Source organism: Gavia stellata, chromosome 3 (genome assembly GCF_030936135.1).
Source record: "Gavia stellata isolate bGavSte3 chromosome 3, bGavSte3.hap2, whole genome shotgun sequence".
Classification (NCBI taxonomy): Eukaryota; Metazoa; Chordata; class Aves; order Gaviiformes; family Gaviidae; genus Gavia; species Gavia stellata.
The window spans coordinates 35,161,719-35,186,502 of NC_082596.1; the positions used below are offsets into that span (position 1 = coordinate 35,161,719).

Sequence of the window (24,784 nt, forward strand, 5' to 3'; positions counted from 1 at the left end):
GAGGCTATTACATTTCATACACTGTAGAGCCCGTTCCCCTCCCTATCCCCCCACCCCCCTCCCAGCTATCTTGCTGAAGAAAAAGAATAACTAATGTGAAGAATTCAAACTCTGATCTTTCTTTTTATATGACCAATGTGATACTTCATATTCTGGTGACAGACTGTCTCAAACACCCTCAAAAGGATTGAATTAGTGACTTCTTAAAGACACATACATATGTAGCGCTAGTGAAATTACCCTCTGTTGTTCTGCTTGCTCTACTCAGTATTGCTTTTCAAAGTTCATAAATTTCAGAGGTCTAAATGTAGCAGTGCAAGCAGACTAAACACGTATATTTAAAGTGGAGTAGATTCTGCCCTGTAATATAAAGCCAAAACTCAAGGCTATTTCAATGACATAGTAGTTGTGGCAGACATTCTATTTCCTCCTTTTTATAATCCGTTTTTCAAGAAAACTACTTGTATAATATTCTAGCTTAAAGTGTAGGTCCTCTTTATAAATGTTCTAATAAGCACCCATAAGGCATCCAGTTTTTGGCAGGAAAGGTATGAATAAACAGATTTGGGGTTTATACAGATATTTTCAGGAAATAGCACAATATATTTTAAAGGACACTGCCAATTCCTTTAGAAATTTGAAATTTTTGTCACAAATCTGTATGAAGTTTTAAAGTTGCCTGATGTCTTTTATTTGGAAATCCTTTTATCTACTTTTACGTCTGATATCTCCTTGAAAGTTTCACCTGGCTGAGTTTCAGTCAGGGGGATAGCCCATATACTGGCAAACTTATAGTGTAAAAGTGTATGGATGTAATGTATTGATATATGTTGCTTTGTAGCAATATATTTCTTTACCTTTCTGTACAAAAATGAATATACTGCTGCAAAGCACCATTATACCATTATGATTGTGTTTGGAAACACAGGAAGGTAGAGTTAGGCTGTGTTATTGTACCAGTCTATTTAAAGTGATGTAGCTTTCTATCTAGTTAAGACTTTAGGCATGTGAATTAACAGCCACTGCACCTTGGCCGGTGCGGTTCCTCATTCTCTCTAATTTTGCTGTCTGCACACAGGCATCGTTGATGATAGCAGCAGCCATGTGCTGAACTCTTGGAACGCCATAAACAAATTGAAGTTGTGCATGAGGTAGGTAATATTCTGCAGTTTCTCTTGCACATATGTTTTCCTCTGCTCAGAGTCCCATTGACATTGCAGGTGAAAGCACAGGTGTAAATGGGAGGAACCATTGGGAGCGTGAGGACATTTTGTTGCTTTGCACGTCACACTCCATTTTTAAAGCACAGTATTAAAAAATGACCCTTCTCTTTCTGGAGCTATTATTTTTAAAAGGAAGTCATATTCTATCTTTTAATGTGCTTTTAATAGAACCTAAACTTCAGGAAGCTACACTTGCTAAGGTGAAAATTAGTTTGCTTTCCTTTAACAGAATGTTAATCTAAAAGGGTTAATGTAAGTCTTAAATCCCAAAGTGTTAAAACCAAATTATACTATACTTTGAAAGCTAATTATACAAAAGCATACAAAAAGAAAACATCAGAGTATTATTACAATATCTCTCTATATATAATATGTGCAAAATTCAATATACAAGCTTCTTGTTACTCATCCATGTTTTTTTTTTTAAAAATAATGTAAACCTTAACTTATTTGAACCAGTATAAGTAGTTTGATGTTACTCCTGGGAAACAAAGATTGTCGGTACAAGAACCTCCATAGCTTGGAGGACAAGCCGAACATGGGACTCCTACTTTATATGGTGCTTCTCCAATCCAATTCCCCCTGAAAATAAAAAAGGAAAAAGAATGCTTAGTAATTTGAGAGAGGAAGAAAAAAAACTTCATTAACCATGCTTGGTTTGAGTGATTAAAGTTAATGTCTTCAGTGATATCCTGTAAATGCCCTGTTACTGAAAACATACATTAATACATTTCTGTAGGGTACTGACAAACATTGATCTACCGATTCCCAAAAGCCAGCAGGAGAATGACCATGTCACCCCAGGCCAGTGGTCCATTGCATATCCTTTAGTCTCTGTGGTGAAGCCTCAGTCATCTTGCTTTTGCTACAGCCAAGTGATTTTTGACTCTCTGAGCCTAGGACAGAGTACTTTTTACCAGAGGGCTATATTTGTGAGAAATTAGCAACATAAACATAGGTGCAAGGTTTTCCTTGAGCACTTTTTTGACTGGCAGTTATCTTAAAAGCTTGGTTTTGGAAGGTGGAAAAACAAACTGAGCAAAATCTTATTCTTAGGTTGCACTACCCTAGGTCCACATTGTGAAGCTCTGAGGCTGAATTCATGATTAGAGAAAAGGGAAGATGAAAACTATTTGCACCAGTAATGTATTAAAAAGAACTGTATTTGGGCATTTGTAGGGGTCTCATAGGTGTTAATGGGTGGAAGAGGAGGGCTCCCATCTGGTGAATAGAGCTGTGTAATAGAGCCCGGGGGGAAAGGGGTACAAGTCTGGAGAGTGATCCTGTGAAAAGAGGTAACTCTGAAAGCTCTAGGAACATCTGAAAAACGCATCCAGACTTTTAGGTGCTGATATAAACCCCAGGCTTTTAGACAATTATGTAACACTTGTGATGTAGGCAGAAAGTAAGTTAAAATTAGGTTTTTATTTAAATGTTATGTCTCACTGAGCAGAGAAGTTTCCTCTAGTTTGCATGTGATGTGGTATAGCAGTGAGTAATGCAATTATTTATGAAAGATTTTCTCATCCCCCACCTCCCAGCCAATAACATTGGATCAAAAGCCCTGGTCTGGGTTGTGCCTTGGAATAAAGCAGGAATCTCTCAAATAATTTGCTCATTCCAACATCTCTTCCAAATGGGTACAGCAGACTGAGTGCTCAGGAAATATACTTAGTTTGATAACAGATATGGAAATCCAGAAAGAGTTTGCTGAAAGCTGATTTCTGCTTAATTTTCTATGCAATGCATGGTTGATTGGTGTGAGTCCATTAGATAACCAGCTGCAGGGCCTTTCTAAACTTTGTAATTATCCTCCTTAACTTTTTTCCCCTGATTTCAGAAGCATAGATATTTTTCAGCATGACAGCATGGCATCAGTGAAAATTATTGGAGTTCTAAATCCTAAATCTTTGCCAAATTGGCAAAGATGTGAAAACCCTGATTCTACCACCTATGAATCAGAGGTCTACTCAAAATCTCATCTAGAGAAGCAGCTTGTAACTCCAGGCTTTAGTTTGCTGTTTGAGAAACCATGGGAGGTTTAGACTGAGAAAATATAAAATGTCATTAATTCATTGTTAACTGATACGCAAACAATGCATCAGTTTCAATAATGCCTAATGTATAAAACCATTCTTTTCCTATATATGAACATGAGACATGTATTCTAGGAAGTTTGTAATTTTTAATATCTTTTTCAAATGGAGATATATAAAAAATAGTATTTGGGTTTCTCTCAAATACTTTGATTTCACCTTGTCCATGTTGTGGAGCTAAAAGATATAATTTTTGCTGCCTGATTTTTGCTCCCTCACATTCATTTCTTACACCCTTTTCTAGTAGATATTAAAGACAAAAGGTCAGAGAAATCTCCTTGATTTCCAAAGGTGGTTTTTTTCCAACTCAGTTTTCTCACTAAATTCTATCTTTTTTTAAGTTGCAAAATCTTTAAAAATTCTTTTACTCATGTAACAACTAGAAAAATGACATATTCTTGCATATTCTTTACCACAAATGGACCTGTGACACAGAGAGTTTATGGAAAACATGCTCAATTAATTATATTTAGATTCCTATACAGAACTACGGCTTTGCCTAATATTATACAGTCAGAAACCAGCCATTTACACTGTCCATGCTGCTTCTGAAGCACTGGTCCAAACCAGACCTCAAATCAACGCTCCCCCAGAACCACACTTCATTGATTCTTTTTGCAAGCAGGTGTAAGCTTGGGATGATGTCTAGGAAATGCTGAAAGAAAATTCATTTCTTCTTTTCAACCTAACACAGATCTCTGCACAGCTACCTGACATAGGACCACCTATGGGTGTCTATGACCTATACTTTGAAGGACCCTAATGTGGAAGGTAAAATGAGATTTGTAGGCACTGAGTTTAGGTAGATGGACTTTGTATGAAACCTATGCTATGGGTGCCGTTATGCAACACGGTCATAAGGAAAGGCATCTTGTGGGCAACAACATGTGTCCACAGTAAATCAAGGGCCTGATCTACAGTGGGATTGCTTACCTGAGGAAGTCTAGCTCACCAAGAGTATATATAACAGAGTGAAGAAATAAGGAATTGAAAGTAAAGTGGAGTCAGCACAAAGAAGAAGGCAAAAAGAATTATAATATTAATAACAACAATAACAGACAACAAGCTTTTGGTTTTGTTCCATACACATCAAGTTATTTCCTTTGCTTCCTCGTATACCAAAGTCATGCATCTTCTGTATGTTCAGATGTAAAGTTAGAATGAAGGAGCAGCCCACAGAAAAAGCACAAATAGAGGTCAAGCTGCAGAAAAAGGAGTAAGCAGTCCTATGAGAGGACCAAAACATGCATGAAGTATAAAAATAAACAATATTAAAAGAAAGCAACTCACTTTGGGGCATAGTTGCATACCAAGTAAACAGCTCGTCGCCAAACAGATCCCCAGACGTTCATATTGTGGCATGTGTGGATTGCGCAGCCTATACGATTGGAAGTGGCCCAAACCATCTGAATAAATATTTATTATTGGTGAAGTCCAAATTGAAAAGAAATATATATATATATATATACACACACACATTTATTTGAGAGAGAGCTATAAATACATCACAGAAAAGTGCAGCTTTGGACAGCAGATTTTGAATAGAAGAATGTAATTTATATAACCTGTGTGTAATGGGTGCACATGGGTCCATAACATCGCATGGGGCACCTGGGGTTGCAATCCTGAGGATAAGGGAACGCATAATCCTTCACCTCATCGTACCATGGCTTTACCAGCTGGAGAATAGATCGATACCTGGGTTTGTTTAAAAGACAGAAAGAAAAACATGTCATTTTAGATTTAGGTGTTTTGGGACTTTCTGCTGCTCATGTCCAGAGAAAGGCGACGAAGCTGGTGAGGGGTCTGGAACACAAGTCTTATGAGGAGCAGCTGAGGGAGCTGGGGTTGTTTAGCCTGGAGAAGAGGAGGCTGAGGGGAGACCTTATCGCTCTCTACAACTACCTGAAAGGAGGTTGCAGAGAGGTGGGTGTTGGTCTCTTCTCCCAAGTGACTAGTGACAGGACTAGAGGAAATGGCCTCAAGTTGCGCCAGGGGAGGTTCAGGCTGGATATTAGGAAAAAGTTCTTTACTGAGAGAGTAGTGAAACATCGGAATAGGCTGCCCAGGGAGGTGGTAGAGTCACCCTCCCTGGAGGTATTCAAGGAGCGTGTGGATGTGGCATTGTGGGATGTGGCTTGATGGGCATGGTGCTGTGTGGTGTTGGGTGGGTTGGTTTTTGGTGTGTTGTGGTTTTGGCGTTGTTTGGGTTTTTCTTTTTTTTTTTTTTTTAGGTTGTACTTGATGACCTTACAGGTCTTTTCCAACCTTAGTGATTCTGTGATTCTGTGATTCTGTGATTCATCCCTCTGATGCAAGTCACCTAAATACACATTTCTCCATGCATCACTAGGGGCACAGTATTAAGCAATAATACTCTTAAGCCAAATGAACATAGATGGATATCAATTATTGCTAGAATACTGGATGACACTTGCATCAGTCTAAGATCTGGATCTCAAAGGCTGTTCAAAGGCTGGCAAAATAAGTGTTTTTTAGGTTATCTGCCCACCTTCCAGTTCTTACAGACAGGTTCTGGCCCAAGAATCTCAGTAAGTAGGAAGGTCCATGGTCCCAAATGCATGTAGCAGCCCAAGCCTCTGCAGATTTGGCAAGAGTTTCATCCCAAACCTGACAAAATAAAATATCCTTAGCAGTAGAACAGAAAAAACAAATAGCGATCACAGTGCAAGGACACAAGAAGCCAGTATCTTAAGTCACAAATATACTATCATAATACATCAGATCTGTAACCTAGGCAGAGAGCTCTTGAATTCAGAAAACTGTGGGGCAGTATGTACCGGATCTAGCAGGATTTGCCTGACAGAATTCCCACCCACATCATGAGAGGAAGCCAAGTATTCAGATCTCTCCCTTTTTTCTGGAAAAACCCTTCCCTGAACAGGCATTCTTCTACCATTTTCCCTTCTGTGTTGATGAAATCCATGTGTGGAGAGGAGTGAAACATTGGATGGGACTCAGATGGAAGTTAAAGTGAAGTAGAGGCACACAGGGAAGAATAATTCAGCACAGGTATTACATACCCCACAAAACCCCAACACATTTGAAATAGGATCTCGGGAGTATCTATAGCCAGAGAGAGTGTGTGTGGCAGCTTTTCATATTTGAGGCCACAAGGTCAAGAAAAGGGATTCCACAAAGGCAAAGACTATGGATAGCTTCCAGGTGTGGTATGAGTTTCATCATTTTATTCTGCATGGGAGCTGATTTCGCTCCCTGCCTGGAATAAAAAGATAACAGCACTGTAAGAAGAGACAATGTCACTTCTTAAGTTCTTCTCTAATGGTAGGAACATGACAAGTGAACTTAGACACTGTCTGCTTTATATGCTTTTCCTGCTCACTTACATGCTTGATTTGTAACTCCACTGTTTTCACCACTGCAAATAGGCTTGCCTCAGCAATAGCAGAGGTATCAGCAATAGAACCTACTGCACCACTGCAGCTCCAGATAGAGAATATCTCACTGTTATATTACAAGTACACACAAATCCTAGTATATCTTAGTGTTTGAGTGATACCCAAGTAGGAACTCGATCCTGGAATTAGATATGATAAATTTTGAATACCCTGAGTGGAGTGTTTTGGTGCAGGACAGTTTTAGTGAATTGCAGGTAGAAAGGCAGGAACAGAATGTGGTAAAATTGCCTACCCAGCCCATTGCAGCTTTTTAAACACAAACCCAAACTCAAACTCATAAATCTTGAGTGGCTATGAAATAAAGAGTATGCTCTCTGAGGTATGAAATAAGAGGCAAAGTCAGAAGTAAACTTATCAAAAGATAAGGTGGCCTACATCACAAATATGTTCCGTTGTATGAGCTAATAATGATTTCTAACACTTATTTCATAGTTTTAATTTTGCAAACCTGCAAAGTCAAAAGACTGACCACAGATCATGGACTAGGACAGTAATTCACGCCCTGATTCTGTCTGGTAGTTTGTGAAATTTCTCTAAGTGAAAAGGACAAAATTTAGTAAATTCTATGAAATTGCTGTGTCATTGAACAAGGCTTTTGCTAATATGGAGTGAATGAGGTACCTCCTAGATTAAAGCTGAAGAAGTGCAACAGAGATCAATATGAACCCTTAATACAAATGATCTTTCATTCAAGTGGAACCACCTCAGGGAAAGTAAGATGGATGGTGTTTAAAGCAGAGCGGATTTACTTTACACCTGTTCGTAAAAGGTCCCAGAACAAAGTCAAAGCAAACTGACAGTAAAAGGACAAGACAGAGAAGTGTTAGGAAGAAGCTTGCTGAGAAGGAATGGTCTTCAAGCCAGGGAATACTTTGACCTCAGCTCTGAAAAATGAAGGGAGTTTCTCGGAGGAGTTAGAGATAAGTCTATAACTTGGGAAGAGAAGGCTAAACTGGAGCACTAGGGTACAAGAGAGGGGACCCGGGGCAGCAATAGCACCATCCAAAACACAGGAACTGCTCCAGGCCCCAAAATGAAAAAACCTGTGTACAGACATTTGTTCTGCTTTGTATCTCTGACGTTAAGTCAATTAGCTGCATGTGGCTAGTGGACAAATAACCCTTTATCATCTCCGTGGTACATCAGTGGTCTCCAAAAGAGGGCTTAAAGAGGGGGCAACAGTAGGTACAAGCATAAAAGTGTGTCTGGGAAGTGCGCCTGAGAGGCCAGGGCCACAGTCGGTGTTTGGAGCCTGCCCAGGCCCAGGGGAACGGAGGAGCACATGGATCCAGCATGTGGGTCCAAACACAGCTGCCTGGTGTGCATCCATAAGGGGCAGCTCCGCCAGGACTGTAACACCCCATAAACACCCTCCTTCGCTGGGATTAATCATGCTTCTGGCACGAGTGCTCCCTGCCAGGAGGCTGAACATGAGGTTTGCGTGATTGCTCCCAAGTGACCTGGCTGCAGTCCCACAATAATCTAAATGTGTACTGTATTTGCACAAATAGCACCAAGCTCCTGATTTCCACCCAGCATACTTTCGCATACTAAATTGCCTCACAAAATAGTATGTTAGGTGTTTGAAAGAAATGTGAAGTCTGGATTAGGTTTTCACTATTAATGCCCTCTCTAAACTAGGCACGGCCCCTGCCTTGGACAGTGAGAGCATTGCCAGTCCACTTTCATTTCTCCTCAGCTTCTTTTTCTGGTTCTCAGGAATTATCTCCAGCATTTGATTGGTAAAGTTTCAGGGGGTTGTTTCAAACTCAGTTAAAAAGTTGTGGATTTGGCAGGTATGCATTACTGTGATATATAGTGTGCTCTGCTTTCCATTATCTATTCACTCTTGACCACTCTCTGGACATATGAAATTTTTGGCAAACATAAAAAAAGAGAAAGAAAGAGAAAGAAAATAACCACTGAATAAGAAATAAGGGGGAGGGGAGCATATGCAGCATTTTTTAATTTCCTGCATTCCTTCATTAGCAGGCTGGTGAAAAGCCCTCCTGCTATGTAAATCATTTGTATTTCATGGGAGAAGATGAAGTGCCTCACCTTCCTTATTTTATTTTATTTTCCTAGAAGAAAAGGTGGTCTCAGTCCCTCTAGGACTAGCTCTAGATCATCTCCGTGAGAAAAGGCAAATAATTAACGCAGGCTGAAGCAGAAAAAATATTATCTCATAATGACCTAAAATCTTCTAAACTGTAAGAGACGGTACCATTAGTTCACCTCTTTCAAAAGAAGTCTGATCCTAAGTCCACACTTGTATTAATTTGTATCTCAGTTCAGTCCCCTGTTTTGAATATGTAAGAGAACAGGGCAAAGACATTTAGATTTTTGAACCCGTGAGGCTTCATTGTTGTACATAGATAAATAGCATATAAAGAAATAGAAAAATATCCTAAAAAGAGAAACTGAAGTAACTTTAAAGCCAGAGGGACAGTTTCTGTATGAGGAGAAGTTAAAAAGCTCAAGGTAACTAGCAAGGAGTTTAAAAAAACAGTGAAATTATGACCAATCCAGTGTTCCTACTAACCATGTTAGAGAAAGCTGCCTGACATGAACACAAAATTGCAAAAGGGAAAAAGGAGAAAGACTTGCATACTCAGTGGGTCAAGATCTGAGGTGGTGACTCACCCTCAAATGCTAATCATGCAAACTCCCAGAGCCAAACTATGCTCATTCTCTCCCTGGGGATAGCAAATCTTCATTTGCTAGATCATTAGTAGTTGGGGAAGCAGTCATGTTCCTTCCACCCAGTATAAAGTTCCCCCCCCCAACTCTCCAGATCACTGATTTGGTCCAGCATGGAAACCCTCCCCACCTCTCAACCGGGTCTAACTGAGCTGCGATAGAGTTAAAGCATCTCACCACACTTCCACTGGCAACTTGAAGTGAACATCCTTTGGCCAATTTATTTTTCTTTCCTCAGCCAAAGATTATTTTCCTAGAAAGCTGTCCCACTGTGCTCTCTGCACTGCTCCCTGCAAAACTACACTTCAAAATTACACTTCACTTGAAAATTGTCAAGTGGACTGCATAGAGGGAACAGGCCAGTGCTTCTACACAGGGAGTTTCAACACCAGAGACCACTTTATGAGGCTTTATGAGGCAGCTCTGAGGTGTTCTCTGCACTCACAGAGCACAAGCCAGTTGAGAGTTAGGACTAAAATCTTAGCATTAATAAAGTCAGCAGGAATTTTGCCAGTGAGGCCAGAATATCACCCAAGATGGTTTTTTTGTTTGTTTCACTCTGTAATCAAATAGTAAAAAATAAATTCTTTTAATTCCATAATGTATAATAAGCAATGGACTGTAAAACAAAATCTCTTTAATGTTGAATGAAATTTCTTGAAGCCCAAAAAGCAAGCTTCCTCTCCCAAGGGAAGCCTTTTAATGCTATGGGTCACAGTTCCCTCGTACCCTCCCTTTCTATAGCTGTTTCTATAGCTGTCTCTCAGTTGTTTTTAGATAATTTATATGTAGAAGGGATGGAGTTGCCCTTTTGTTCTTTGTTGCAACAGCTTTGTTGGAACAGGAGGTCCTAGTCACAACTACACTCTTAGGTATTAAAATGATGGTGAAGCTGAATAAACATTATGATGAAGAAAAAGAAGAGAAGCAACTACAATATTACAAAGATCTGTCCACAACATTAGTTGAAAAATAATTGTCTGTTCCCTTCCTATATTGATAGCTATGCTTTAATTTGAGGAATGGTGTACATAACCATTTTTAACTATAATTTGAACTTAGAAACACAGTTGTTCTGCTCATTCGCATTAAAGTCAGAATTGTACTCCTCATATCAATCATTTAAATGGAGTAGCTTTCTCTTGACACCCTGCTCAACACATGTCTTAGGGGGCAAACGCTGTTGCAGAACAGGGGGTAAAGCTGAAAGCAACAAAGTACTTCAGACAGCAACCTCACTACTTTATCTGTAAGTAGAAAACATTGAATAAGTTTACCAGAACAAATTAAATGGAGCACTCTTAATCCGAATCACTTGCTGTTACTGCAAACTTTCTAAAGGACTGCTGTGTTACTGCAAACTTACTGCTACTCTGGATACATTTACCCTGCGGTAATTTTATTTGAAAAGTAAAACGTTTCATATTCCAAGTTTTAAATGCACTACTGCAACTTCTATTAGCACAGCCTGAACATGCAAACTTTGCTGGAGCCCATCATTGGTGCTAATGAAATATCAGGCCTCAGGATTTTGATGGTATCAAGGAACCATGTCATTTGGGATCTGTACCTTTATTAAAGCAGGGGGCATATATTCACTATAGGCCTTCAGTATGACTAGGTGAAATTGTTAATGTCAGATCCTCCTTAAGGACCTTCTCTTTTCATGGAGCACCTCTCAGTTTTGCTGCACAACAGGTTGGAGTCCTTCTAGTCTGGCTTTATAATATTTGTACTGTGTAATTACATAAAGGTTAGGAAACTACATCTTTTTCTTATGTAAGGTCTGATTCAGGACCTCTGGATATCAGTAAAATTCATGATATGACTGTTTTTTTCCTTAAATTAACCTGTCTCAGTAAGATGGTCCAAACACAGGCACCACAACGTTTCTACCTGGAACCAGTATTAAAACGATGGGTTTCAAGCTGACTTTGTGAGATGTCATTTTGCAGTCTACAGGGCTCTAGGAAGCAGTCTGTGTCTCTCAGAGCTCAGCTTGGCCATCCAAAGGATGCCAACACCTGGAGAAAAGGCTACATCAGGTCATTTTCTGAGTTTTTTCCAGAGCTGGAAGAGCTAGAAATAGAATAGATAATACAGGCGCATTTAATGAATATTAATTTCATAATTTGCTGAAATAGGCTCAATCGTAGAAGTGGCCATGTATGTCTATTACTTTAGCTTCTTGATCATGTGCCTTAAGGGTTCTCATTTCTTCAGAGAGAACTTTTTTAACATTTAGCAAAAAGAGAGGAGAGAGGTTTCCTTACTCTGACAAGGCTTTCTCTCATAGTTTGACTGATGCAAATGAGTTCTGGGATGTTATAGACGTAGTTATAAAGTATCACTGGCTAAGTCAAGAAAGGAAAGGAAAAATGTCTTGGAACTTCACATAGGCCCTTGATAAACACTTTTCTTAAAAGCAGACAATCCCTACCCCTGCAAGTGTAAAAATGTTATATTCCTAAATTGCTCTTATGTATACCAGAATATGTTAATGACTTGTTTTCCATTTCTGCAAGAGGATATCTCCTCATTATTTGAAAAATAAACAGAATTTCAACATTTCATAATTTTAAAGTGGAAAAAAATCTGGCTGCTCGATAAATATCAAAATGGTCATCCATTTGTATTACATCTCTTCAACACACTGTCAAAGAACAAAAGAAAGACAATTCATAATTTTCACTTTCCGTGTTGCTGATACCTATCGTCATATTTATGATCTGATTGATAAATTCTGAAAAACATGCTGTGATTTTTTTTTCCATCACAGAAAGCAATTACTGGCTTCTTCCAAAGTCACCGGTAAGATCTGTCAACACTTTACTGCATTTACTTTCCTTAAGAGTGATGTTACATCGTCTTTTTCTGATGATTCACTACTTCAAAAGTAAAAATAAAGTACATGCAGATAAAATCTTTATTTCAGCTTTCTTGCAGGTAGACAAAAAGGATGGATTCAAGCAGTAGAATATCTCTCAAGTAAAACAGATCCTTAAACCAGTAATATCTTTAGAGCTGAAAAGGTAAATTGAAAACTAACATTTTAGTTGTCCCCACTAGAGATGCCACACCTGAGAAAGAATGACTGATACTGTCACCTGGAATTGCACCCCTTTGTAAGTTGTTCTTAAAGTTCAGAATTTGGAAGAAGAGGAATTTAAGATGCATTATTCCTGGCAAATATGACGAGTAAGAAAAAAATATCAACCTACCCTTTGGTAGTCTCGTTCTTCATTATGCAATGTGTGGAGCAAGGAGAAGTATTACTCAGATGGGGATGATCATTTATCCAAATGACTTTCCATGAGAAAGCTGAAACATTTTTAATTTAATTTTTTTCCCGATTTCCTGATTTTCAGAGACAAAAATTAATCTTTTTTTCGGAGATACCTTCCCCGAACTTCAGAATGCAGATTTCCAGGGACAAAAGAAAATATCTGACTTAGTATTGTTATATCTTTATGCATGCCTTGTTGTAGAAGAGACATAATTACCGAAGCAAATGGCAATGAACTCTCCTCTTCTCTGCAAGTACTCTGAAATGGTTTTTAATGGCAACAGGTAGCAAGAATTTGTGATCTAAATATAAAGGGAGCAGAATACACAGTCATACACTGTATTAATGCTTTTCTCATTCTGTGTGGATATCTGTGTAAACCAGATGTTCACAGCCCTCATTGTCACAAAGAAAATATGAACAAAATGTGAGAAGTAGGGGCGCTCCTTCCCTGAGATTGCCAGCAGACAGATTGCTATATAGAAGGTATGGGCTAACTGTAGAATCCATGAAGATTTTTTTTTAACCTGGTAGCCTAGGGGGTCTGCTAATGATCATTTTAAAGCATTCAAGCAATACAGAACTGTGCTTTCATTCTTCTTTTTCTTTGATTAATCCTTAATCTTTCCTGGCTCAATTTTATTGCCAGTGGCAAGGAAGATCCCCTCACTTGCACAAGAGTACACGAGAACCTCAGCAGAGCATTGCTCTGAATATTAAATACCAGCAGCCCTCAGTACTTTACTGTTTGGTTTTGTGTTTTGTTTTTTTATTAATATGACATATCAGCTGGGATAATATTCTGCATATTTCTCAGTGGTAAAACAAGTACTTTAAGCAAAACATACACATCTGTGTCACTCTCTACCCTCCTAGAAATTCCCTGTGTGTCCATCGGGCAAGGGCTGCTACCCGTAATGCCACAACAGCCACGGTGTGACTAGCCCCTCAGCTGGCTGCCATGGACTGTACAGCTGGAGTGACAAGCACCAGGTACAAGTCTGAGCACAAATCCAGAGAAACAGGTGAAGTACACTGTTTTAATCACTCTCCTCTTCAACAGCTTCTTTACACGACTGCAGTTACATGATGAGATTGCAAATGAAATGTTGGGGTATCCAATCTGAATACAGTTGCATGGCAACACTATCACATTTTGCAGTAATAGAAAGTGGCAATTTGTTTGACAATTTTGGCATCTTATTTGTCATTAATATATGTTACTGTGGACTCACATTAGTGTCTCCAGATTGTTATTTGGCACAAACAAATCCACAGTGGTTCCTATGCACCTCAGAAATGTGGCCAGTACGACCTTCTTTTATCAGTGATCAGTCAAAAAATTAACCTTTCTACCTCAGACTTCTGATTTTATTCTCCATTAGCCCTGTGCTTCTCCTTGTTTGCCCAGCTGAAGATCAGAAGCTCTTACTTTCAGAATGGCAGCAAGTGGGAAAGAAGAAAACCTCAATTCAAGCGATTTCTTCCTGTGAGAAAAATGTTGGGAAGCTGAGGGATGAAATCTGACATGTCCAGCCCATCTGTGCAGCTGCACTCCGCAGCTGCTACTGCAAGTCCCAGAGCGGATTAGCAGATGTAGGCTGCTACCCTCCAACATGCAGGTCTTCTCCTCATGGGTCATTCAGCCGTGCAACCTTGCACCGGCTGTGCCACTTGCACGTGTGATGGATGTTTCTCAGAAATCTCACAGCAGCATGCAGGGCACGCACGGGTTCCTTGCACAACTTCTCCCCTTCTTTTTTGTACAGTCAAACTTGAAGCTTTTTCAGGTTCAGAGACTTTCTGTAGGACCCCCCCACCATGTCTACTACACCAAATCTGGCACAAAGCTTAATAAAACAACCCTCCAGCCCTTCTGCCTGCATGCTTTTTCAGCAGAGTGAAAGAGCCTCATCTCTTTGCCTTCACTTTTTTCAATACATACTGTGTGATGAAAACATATGAGCTCATTGGAATTTATAGACAGATTTGGCAAACTGTATATATTTATTTGGGCTCTGAGATCATTTGGACTCTAGGCCGTCTCTCTCTCTCTCTAAGAATATGAATACTTTTTGCTCTCAACTGCCACCTGTTAGAAATTTTACTGTGCGTACTGTAATTGGTGCCTATCCCATGTGCAAGTCCTTTGCTAAATGCATTAGGTACTAATTAGAAAGTTTACACAGAAAATTGCCAAAGTCTACCCTCTAGAGAAAAAAATCTTGATGGGAGTTGCAGTTCTGTACTTCATTCTTTTCCAAATAAATAGAGGGTTAATACATCAAGCTGCTTGTCCAATACTCCGTTGCAACTCAAAGTAAAATTGTGCAATGTTTTATGGTCAATTTACTTTCATATGACCAAACCTCCAAACATCTGATTCACACTTCTGAAGGGCTCAGTATTAGAAGGTCTGTCTTACAGTAATCAGGGCATCACCAGACAGATGTCCAAGAAACCTCATTGCCAGAAATTATTTTCTTGTGAAAATTCAAGTCTATATTTTATACAGAAGTTTATATTCCTGGCTGTCTATTTGGTCCAAATTCAAACTCCTATCATCTGAAGCTTGACCACTGCTAATAGTCAATTTGTTTCTTCTAAAGGTTGTCCACATTTCTTTTCATGTTTGGCACCAGGCTTTTAAACAATAAGAAACAAAGAAAATTGGTAGACTGTCAGATTTAATAACAATAAGCTTCCCTGATATGCTATTATTTGTTTAGCTTTTGGAAAAGTTAAATATCAGAGCTACATATCTTAAAATATTCAGTGCTTTCCTAACCTACTGCAAGGCATATTTTAGTTGGCAAGAGCTTATCTCAGAAGTGGTAACAAAAAGGACCGAACTTTGTCTAGCTCCATGTCACCCTGACAATTGGTCATAAGTCTGAAGAGGAAGGTGTCTGACCTCTATCATTTTAAATATGATCAGAGCAAATTGCCTTTTCTCAAAACCACAAAAAGTGAATGAAAAATGTATTTCTTTTCTGGTGTTTTGTTTCTCTTCTATATGAAAAAAAATCCATGTTTTTTACTTTTTTTGTTACTAACCACTGAAGTTTTTCATTAGAACAAAAAATGTTCTTAATTTCTTTAAAAGTTTTCAAAGAAAATACTTCTTATTTTCTAAGTAGCTCTAACTGAATGATATGGCAGCATGACACAAAAGAAAACACATAGCAGCTTCTTCTTTCTGCAGGATAAAGAATAAGAACAATAGTTCTTTATTCTCAGAAGAAGAAAGTTCAATTTAAGATTCTTTCTCTTTACACAGATTAACAGATATCACTGTACAGATGGAGATGCAAAACCAGTTCATTCTCATTTGAGTTAAAACAGACCTCAAACCCCATCGCAGGGCACCTGCAGATGCAGTCATACATGGAAGTGCCTGTGCTGAAGACAGTATTCTGTGTACAAAAAGCAAACAAGTAGTTATCCTGGGGATTTCTATCTTGTGCTGTCTTTAGGATACAAATTTCCACAGACCTGGATAGAATTTTGTTCTTTTCAGGTTTTCTTTTCAGGTACAGAAAGAGGCTAAAAATTTTGAGAGGTTTAAGGTTACTATCATCTCCATTCATGTATGAAATGAAGTACTGTGTACTTTGGATCAAGATTCTTGTGAAAAATGCCCTGTCTCTCTTTTTAGCCAAGAAGTTCAAGAGGTGCTACATTTAATAATAAAGGAATGTCTAATTCTGAGGGCTCTGGGCAGGCTGCTTTTCTATCTGAGACTTTACTAGGTTGTTTTTTGTTTGCTTAAACTCCTAGAAGGCTTTCTGCTAATACTAAATTTAAATAATGTAAATATTCTCTTTAAAAACACCATCAAGATGGATGTTTTAAAATTCTTATGCATAAAACATTGGAAAGGAGCTCTCATACCAAAGGAAGTTTAACACAGTCATTCTTTATCACAATATTTATCAACAATAGCATTTTTGGGGAAGTTCTTCAGCTTTTTCAAGGAGCGCTTTCCAAGAAAGGTCCTTTCTGTTCAACTCTTAACCAGGTCTTCTGTCATTCATTCTGAATATAACTGATGGCTTTTGTACTTCTTATAGCTAGCAACCACTTTGATTTGACCCTAGATGAACACCAGCTTAGTTACGGAGACTGAACAGGGGTTCCTTGCCCTTTGTAGGTGAAACTCTGCTAGAAAAACGGGCATCATCCTGCATCTCACTGATAGCCAAGGAGTAGTACAGTGCTGCATTATTGGCAGTGGTGCAGTAGCAAATAAACTCACCTGTGAGGCAAAAGAGAGCTAGGTAACTCTGTTGTCCCAAAATTAGCAGAAAATAAGCTCCATCTACTCTTGCTTTCTTTCAGCTTACTGTCAGTTGCCATGTTTTACCTCCACTGCAGAAAAAGGCTGAGTATGCTCTAAAATGACTGCTTCCTTTCAAAATTGTCATGCGGACAGACACCCCTAACTGTAACCATGTAAACCACAACAGTTCTTTCTGGTTTATTCTAATTTTCTGAGAGGAATGATATTCCAGAATTCATTACCCCATGATCTTCAGACACTCCTGGTGCTGGGTTATGGCACCAGACAGAAGGGACATACTCAGCTGGCTAAACAGAAACACAAGTGATAGGAGGGAGAAACTGGAGCCAGTGAACACATTTCACCATTACACCCCTTCTCATTTGTTCTCACCTCACATGTGAATTCCCAGCATAGAGCAAACTAAAAGCCGCGGCAGACTGGGATAGGTGGACAACACTGGGGAAGCTCCGAGCTCGTTGATATCTCTTCTCCCAGAAGACTGGGGTGGACTATACTTAGATTTACTTTGTGCTCTGGCATGATGAAAAGCAGATTAAGATCTTTGTACCCTGACTCATCATCTGATTACGTTATTTCAACCTTCACCATGTATATAGGATTTATGGGAACAGCACTATTCAATGGAAAAAGTAGGCTGCCAGTAATTTCTAGAGAAAAATCTCCATGGCGTTATGGCACTTGTGTCTTTAAGCATGCATAGTTAAAATGATGGGCCTAATCTGCTTTGACATTTAAGGGTGCTGTTCACTGATTTAACAAAAGAGCTGTAAATGGAGTGCAACTGTAATTTGCTCCAATATGCAGACGTACTGTAAGACATGCACATGGAAATTAAGGAAACATTATATGCATGCATGCATCTTAATTAATGCCAAGAAAACTGTTAGTAAATATATAAAGGGTGATGTTTGAAATGAAAAAGGAGAGAAATTCTATTGGGCAGTTAAAAAGTGCATATAAAGATTAATTATCTGAGTTTTAGAGGGAAATATTTAGGTTAGACATTTGGAAATCATTTCTATTCCTAAGGTAAAATATTTGCCAAGAGATGTGACTGAGACAGCATCACTATATGTGTTCAGGAGTAGACAAGATGAGAACCATATGTATTTAATGCAGAAGGAAGTCCTGCAACAGGGCAGGGATAAACTATATGAATTAAGAGATCCTATCCAACTCATTAGACATAAATCTTGAAAGAACTAGCCCAGCAATCCTTACTCACAGACATGGATGATTTCAGTGGGACCATGTAGAGGAGCCAGGGCAAACAACTCAAGAACAAAATGTCCTCTAAGATTTAGAATGGTTTGTAAGAAACCACACTGACAACAGCAAAAAATAGGTAAAGAAGTTGAGAAGCTTATTTATCAGAAGTGCTTCTGAATTGGAGAGAAAACCACATTAACTCACTTCTTCCATGTCCATATGAAGGGCTTTAGGTATTAAATAGGATTTTGGAAAACTTGAAGTAGGGTTTTTTTTCATTTTGTCTTACCCATCACCTACTGAATATTCACAGAGCATTTTTAAGATCACCTTGACAGAAAGAAAATTTTACCAAGACTTTCAAATTTAGGAGTGAAATAATAATGCAGTTATTTACATAAGTTATTTATAGAAGTTATTTACATAAGCCCACACATAAGTGGCCTATCTTCTTGCTTCTCTGACCTGACTTTGTAAGTTGTCTGAAGATCTTCATGGACAGGAAGCAGTCTCCAAATTCATCACCTCAGCAAAGAGGGTCACTCCTGAGCCATACAGAGTGAACAGATTTCCCCCATAACTCACATGGACTCCCTCACAGGACTACAGGAGCTTCCTTTGGAACACAATTACTTTTATTTTAGAACAACAGTTCATTTCCTTTGCCCATTTTATCACAGTCTTTCATGTGGATTTACCAGAATTGAATCAGCTCAGATTCTCCATTCCCTTCCAGCTCCTGTGCCACCAGCTCATGAGGAACTATCTTTATGTTGCCATGAAATAACTCCTGGGTATCCAAACTAACTCATTTCAGGCTAGTCTGGGAATCTTTTACTATTTTGAGTCCTACAAAGTGACATGTTCAACAAGGGACAGATTTTCCCAAATATAAAAGTGCATTTATGTAATCACTGAACAAAAAGGAATTGAAACCGTATCAGAACATCTTCTATACATAAGCAGGTTCAAGTTCATCTAGAGCATTTTTCTGCTCTTAAAATCTTCAGACAGCATTCCAGAAACATGCAGCTTCACATTTTTGAGTGTGCAATCTTGCCCCATCTATTATACTTCAGACATGATACTGCCAGTCTACTAATGACTATGTTGATCAGTAGTGGGTTCAAGACTCACCCTTGCAGAGACAGCAGTGAACTACTCACAGCTTGTCTTTCCATATGGCTCTTGAACAAGTTATTCAGATCACCTTAGAGTACTCTTAACTAGAACAGATTTTCCCACTTTGCCTATGGGAATGCCATGGAGATCAGTGTTCAACGCTCACTAAGGCCCAGCTATAGCTTGCTTCTGCTTGGTGCATGCGAAACTGTTAAGAGCATGCCTGTATGTAAAGCACCTGCTCAACCAGGTTTTGTATGCACACAGTGATGTGGGTTACAACAAAGACCATATGGACTTCTAAGAAACTGGCCTCAAGCGGGGATGAATGTAGGGAAGGTAAAAATAACATTTGATTCTCATAGGAACAGGTATTTCATTAATGAATATTGTGGGAGCCTTAAGATAGTATTGATGCACACTAGATGACATGTTTTATGAGAGACAAATTTCAGCTGGCAACCTATTGCAAATCTTTACTGGCCTACCAAGTAGCTGAGATGTTCCAGAATGGCAACACAGGCCTCTACAGTACAGAATTAGCATTCAAAGAAAGGGATTTGCTTGTTCACAGACTTCCCCTGGATTTGCAGATTTACATACCTTTCACACTAGAGAGCTGCAGACAATTCTACACCTCACTTCTTCTGAATCATGAATTTTATGGAACCTTTCTGCTTTCTCCAGAAAAAGTATGTAAAGCCAAGTGGATGATTTTCACCCTTTGCCAGGTCAAAAGGAAGGTGTCATCTTTCTTTCTGCAGGTATGGCATCAGCTTTTAGAACACAAGCAAAGACTGGAGAATGAGAGTCTTAGGATGAAGAATGAAGGATATAATAAGATGACCCAAATTAAAAAAAGAGGCTATTACTTCTGCATTATAGGCCTGAAAGTTGTTTCCTTTCTCTCGCCTTCACATACACACTGACTCTCGACTTGTACTTGCAGAAAATCTTCCAATTGAAAGCATCAGCAATATCAGAACCAGAACCAAAAGGAGGACTACTTTAAAGTCTGACGTACAGGATGCTAATATCCCAAGAGAAAGATTACTCAAAGTCTCATTGGCATAAGACACGCCTGTTTCTTTTGCTAGGTGTTAATAATAGAACAATGCCTCCCATTGTTGCTTTTGACTCCCCAGCTGTCCACTTACATTGGGGACTGCATACAACAGCAGGCTGGAGCAGCACTGAGACCCACCTCTCCCAAAGAGAATTAAAACCCTCCTCCAGCTCTGTTACTGCAGTGTTCATCTGAACCTCTCCTGCCTAACACATATGCATTCAAAGCCATTCTTCGAGACCTCTCATCCCAAGTCCCACAGCACATAAACTTTCAAGACAGAAGGGGCAGACAGAATAATGCCCAAGGAATTCAAAGTGTCTACAAATGCACTGAACGTGTGAGAAGCAGACTGCATCAGGGGAAGGAACAGAATGTGTCAAGTAGAAAATCCCAAAAAAGGGTTGGGTGTGGAGAACTGGAATCACAAGAACCAACACATACAGCTAAACCCTGAGTTCTTACCAGTGGAGAAGAAAAAGCAAATGGAGCTGTACAGAAGTGAGAATGTGATACCGCAATTCATGAGAAGAACAGAGTTCCTAACAGAATTAGAAAAAAAGAACAAAACACAATTTAATATGACTGTGGACAGAGAAAAGATGAGAAAACATCTTTTTCTTGTGCTTCCAAACTCCTTAGTCTTTCTCTACTTCAACACACTTACAAGAGATTTCCACAATCTACTGCATCTGTAAGTAATTCCAGCTCTCTAACATGTGACATCCTTTTTAGTCATTGTTAGGGGAAATGGGAAAGGCCACTTTCATCACTACCGCTGCACTTTTCCATAGTATTCAGGACAGGAACGCACATTCTGTATGGTTCTTTCAAGCACAGTGCACATTGTCTGCTGGTAATGACAATGTGTTTGTTGTCTTATTTATGAAAATGAGTATTGAGTGACACAACATCTTTTATATATAACAGCAGCAACCTTATGTCCCCCCTAAGACACTACAGATGCTGTGCCATACACTGAAAATATACAGAGACCAAGGAATGGACAAAAGAAATTCATATGGGCATTACTGATATAGGGATCCCCAGTCTTGGTATGGCTTACAGCGCCATGTCATCTTCAAGACCTTCCTACCAAAACCTTTCTGTAGCCACAGAGGTAAAAAGTTAAATAAATGCTGCCATAGCTACAAAGCAGATGGCAGAGCAAGCTATGTGGGATGTTGCTCACTGGGCTTTTTTTGCTCTGTAAAGTTACATGGGACACACACAGACTGACTAAATTCTGAAAGAGAATTGGTGGCAAAGGGGTTGGCTGCTACTTGGGGATCCAAGTTCAAGTTGTGCTCTGGATCACTACCTGCATAGCTTGGGGTACCACTCTGAATTCTGCAGCACGAAGACACAAAGTACTTTCAGACTGGGAAACCATACGTGAAAGAATGCCTTAGACCTTGCTCTAGAGACTATGGATGGGGCTGATGCTGACAGGAACCCAGGTACATCCTGTGGCTGGTTGGTACTGGTAAAATCAATCGTAAGAAGGGCAAGGAAAAGAACAGTGTGTAGGCTGTAAAGAGCATGGTTTCAGTCTTGATTTTGTATGAAATCTTGCACAGCACCATTACAGAGCAAAGCTGCAGCAGAATACCCAACCGATATAGGTAAAATCTTGGCAGTTTATGCATATGAGTGCATTAAAATAGATTTAATCGAGGAAGCTTGCTTTCTCTTTTGAAGTTTTTTTTACTGAACAGGCTAAGAACACTGCCTTTACAAAACTCTTGGGAGTATGGCAGGGTGCTGGCTTCAATTAAGCAAACTGCAGGAGCACATTTCTAAAACACACAAGCCAAGGAAGGGCATGGTAGGCTGCCATTCCCTCAGACATTACAACAAAGTTTATTTATGCAGAATCAAAGGAAACATCAGTGGAGAGCACAGCAATGAAAATGATGACTGAGCCTGACTTCTGACCTCTCTGTTTTTTCTGTCTCTGACCTTTCCACATAACCAAACTTTAAACTCAGCCCATGGTATGGCAACAGGCCTTCATCCTGCAATGTTTTGAGTGCACTCAGCATTTTGAGGTGCTGCTGGGATGTGCTAAGCAGATTATATGATGAAATCCAGATTTAAGTAACATCTGTGACAAAAAGATGTCCAAATTGTTAGTCATTAGCTGCCAAAAAGGAGGAGTTGTTATCACTATTATCCCCTTTTTATGTCAAGCTGATGGTGTCCTGTTTCTCAAACCTGTTAACTGTCTGTTGTCATATGAGAAACTCTGTGACTTTAAGCAGATATTATGGTGGTGACACAACTTATCTATGCTTTCAAAACAGTGTGAATACCTTACTTAGCAGGTATAAAAAATTTTTGCTTGGCCAACCTATGTTTATCATTAGAGCTCCACCGTATGCATGCATTCAAAGTTGGAACACAAAATAGCAAACACGCTGCTTTAGCTAGTAGTGCCAAGTATGAAATCACAGTGACTGAATAACTTCTATCATACCTGCAGGAACAGATAATTCACATAATGAGTATTTGCGAATAAGGGGAAAAGGTGCCTGCCACAAACATGACATTTTCAGCACAACGAAACCCTACATACTAGAGAAACATTTAAAAGCAGCACTGTATCTGATGGGAAAAAAAAGTATTAGGTGCACACCAACAATATGCAGGAAGTAAAACACAGGAGCATGAGACAAAGAGTGCATCAGATTAATTACTTTGCAAACAGTTTTACCATATTGTCTCCAAGTATTATGCGTGAAAGAAATTAGAAATGGTTATTGGCTACCTTTTTGCAGACATCAGGGCAATGACTTTCAGCGCACTCCACAAAAGCAATAGGGCTACTAATGTTTAGCACTTTAAACACATGTGATCACATGTTGTCATCACATACTATTCCTCAGGCCAACAAGCAGTTAACTCACAACTTCATTTACGTGGGTCCCAGAAGCTTCATTGGGACTACTCATGGAAATAAAAATTCAACAGGGTAAGTAAAAGGTTCAGAGTTCAGTATTTAGTTTTTGCTTGCTTAAGTTAATGCAACTTAAAAAATGCAAGGAAAGAACATTTTAGTAAGCAATAATAGTTAAGAATCATTTGTCTACTTAACCCTCACCGTTTGTTTAAGAAGATGAAATAACTGACTTACACTTTGTTTTACTCTGAAATAAACAAAGTTCACTTACCATATATTCCATGTTGGAAGCAGGTGGGAAGACTTTGCCTCTGACTTGATTATGATAATCAAGAATGGCAATCATGTCATTCTGCGAAATGTAGCGCTTCCGCCTGGCTTTGGGAATTTTTGCAGAGTCCAGATGAGCTGCCAAAGCCGTCTCAATGTCAGTGAAATTGTTGTCTGACAGGAGTAGGTCAGTGGAGTTGGGTAACACTAATGCACTTGTTTCACAGAGAATGGAAAATAAGAAAGCACAACTGATCGCAGAGATTACTGTCATTTTGGGGCCAAAGGAGAAAGATAGGCCACAGAGGTACTCTGCTTTAAGTCAGGGCAGTAGAAAAGAGATCTGTAGAAGAGAAGATGTCAAAGATGTGATTCTGTACATCTGGGTAGCAAGACAAAGTGAACTGGCAGGCTGCGATCAGAAAAATGATGCTGTCTGTCAGCTCAATCATAAAAACAATCCAGTCAGAACACATGTTACAGAGCAATTTTCAATAACCATTTTATCATTAAGTGATAAGTTCTTACTACAAACACACCAAATGAAGTATCATTATACCATGAATGACATGATCAGAGCTAGTAGTACTCCTGAAATAGTGACAGTGCTATCACACCAAATCAGTCCATAAATGACACTATAATAATCTTAAATGGGAAGACTGCAAGAAATCTCACAAAATGTTTTCCACTGAAAATGAAAAATACATCCTAGGCTATGCCTATCCTATATTCATGGATTCTTTTGACACAATGTGGCACAGATAAACTTGTAAGCAAAAGAAAACATACAAAGCATGAAAGCAGGACATCTTAGAAACAGCATTCAAATCTTAACTCCAGCAAAACGTGATTGAGCATTGATAAAACTGCATGCAAAGCAAACTTATTGAGCTGAATGGCTTACCTCTGGATAATACCAAGAAAAAAAAAAAGAGTACAGTCTATTGTTCTCCCAGTATATATAGCACTCTCCTATATGATGATATGAACCTTTGTGAAGGAGTGTCTCTTATTACAAACCCCCAAAGAACAAAACTCTGCTGGTTTTGAAGCTTCTGGCCACAGGAGCTGCTAACAGCTTTTATATGTTACAGTCTGTATGAGCCAGAACAGGCAGTTTCTCTAAAGGTCTCTGCTCAGCCAAAACGAGAGGGGAGGAGT

The 24,784-nt window shown here is 39.1% G+C and overlaps 1 protein-coding gene across 1 annotated transcript; it reads right to left on the reverse strand.

Moving 5' to 3' along the window:
• Positions 1 to 1,605: 1,605 nt before the first annotated feature.
• Positions 1,606 to 23,894, reverse strand: PI15 (peptidase inhibitor 15). Its single transcript, XM_009815963.2, has 5 exons — positions 23,622 to 23,894; positions 5,832 to 5,950; positions 4,885 to 5,017; positions 4,610 to 4,725; positions 1,606 to 1,805 (listed from the first exon to the last, which is right to left on the reverse strand). The coding sequence occupies exons 1-5, from the start codon at positions 23,892 to 23,894 to the stop codon at positions 1,670 to 1,672; spliced, it is 777 nt and encodes a 258-aa protein (XP_009814265.1). The 3' UTR covers positions 1,606 to 1,669.
• Between the last annotated feature and the right edge of the window lie 890 nt (positions 23,895 to 24,784).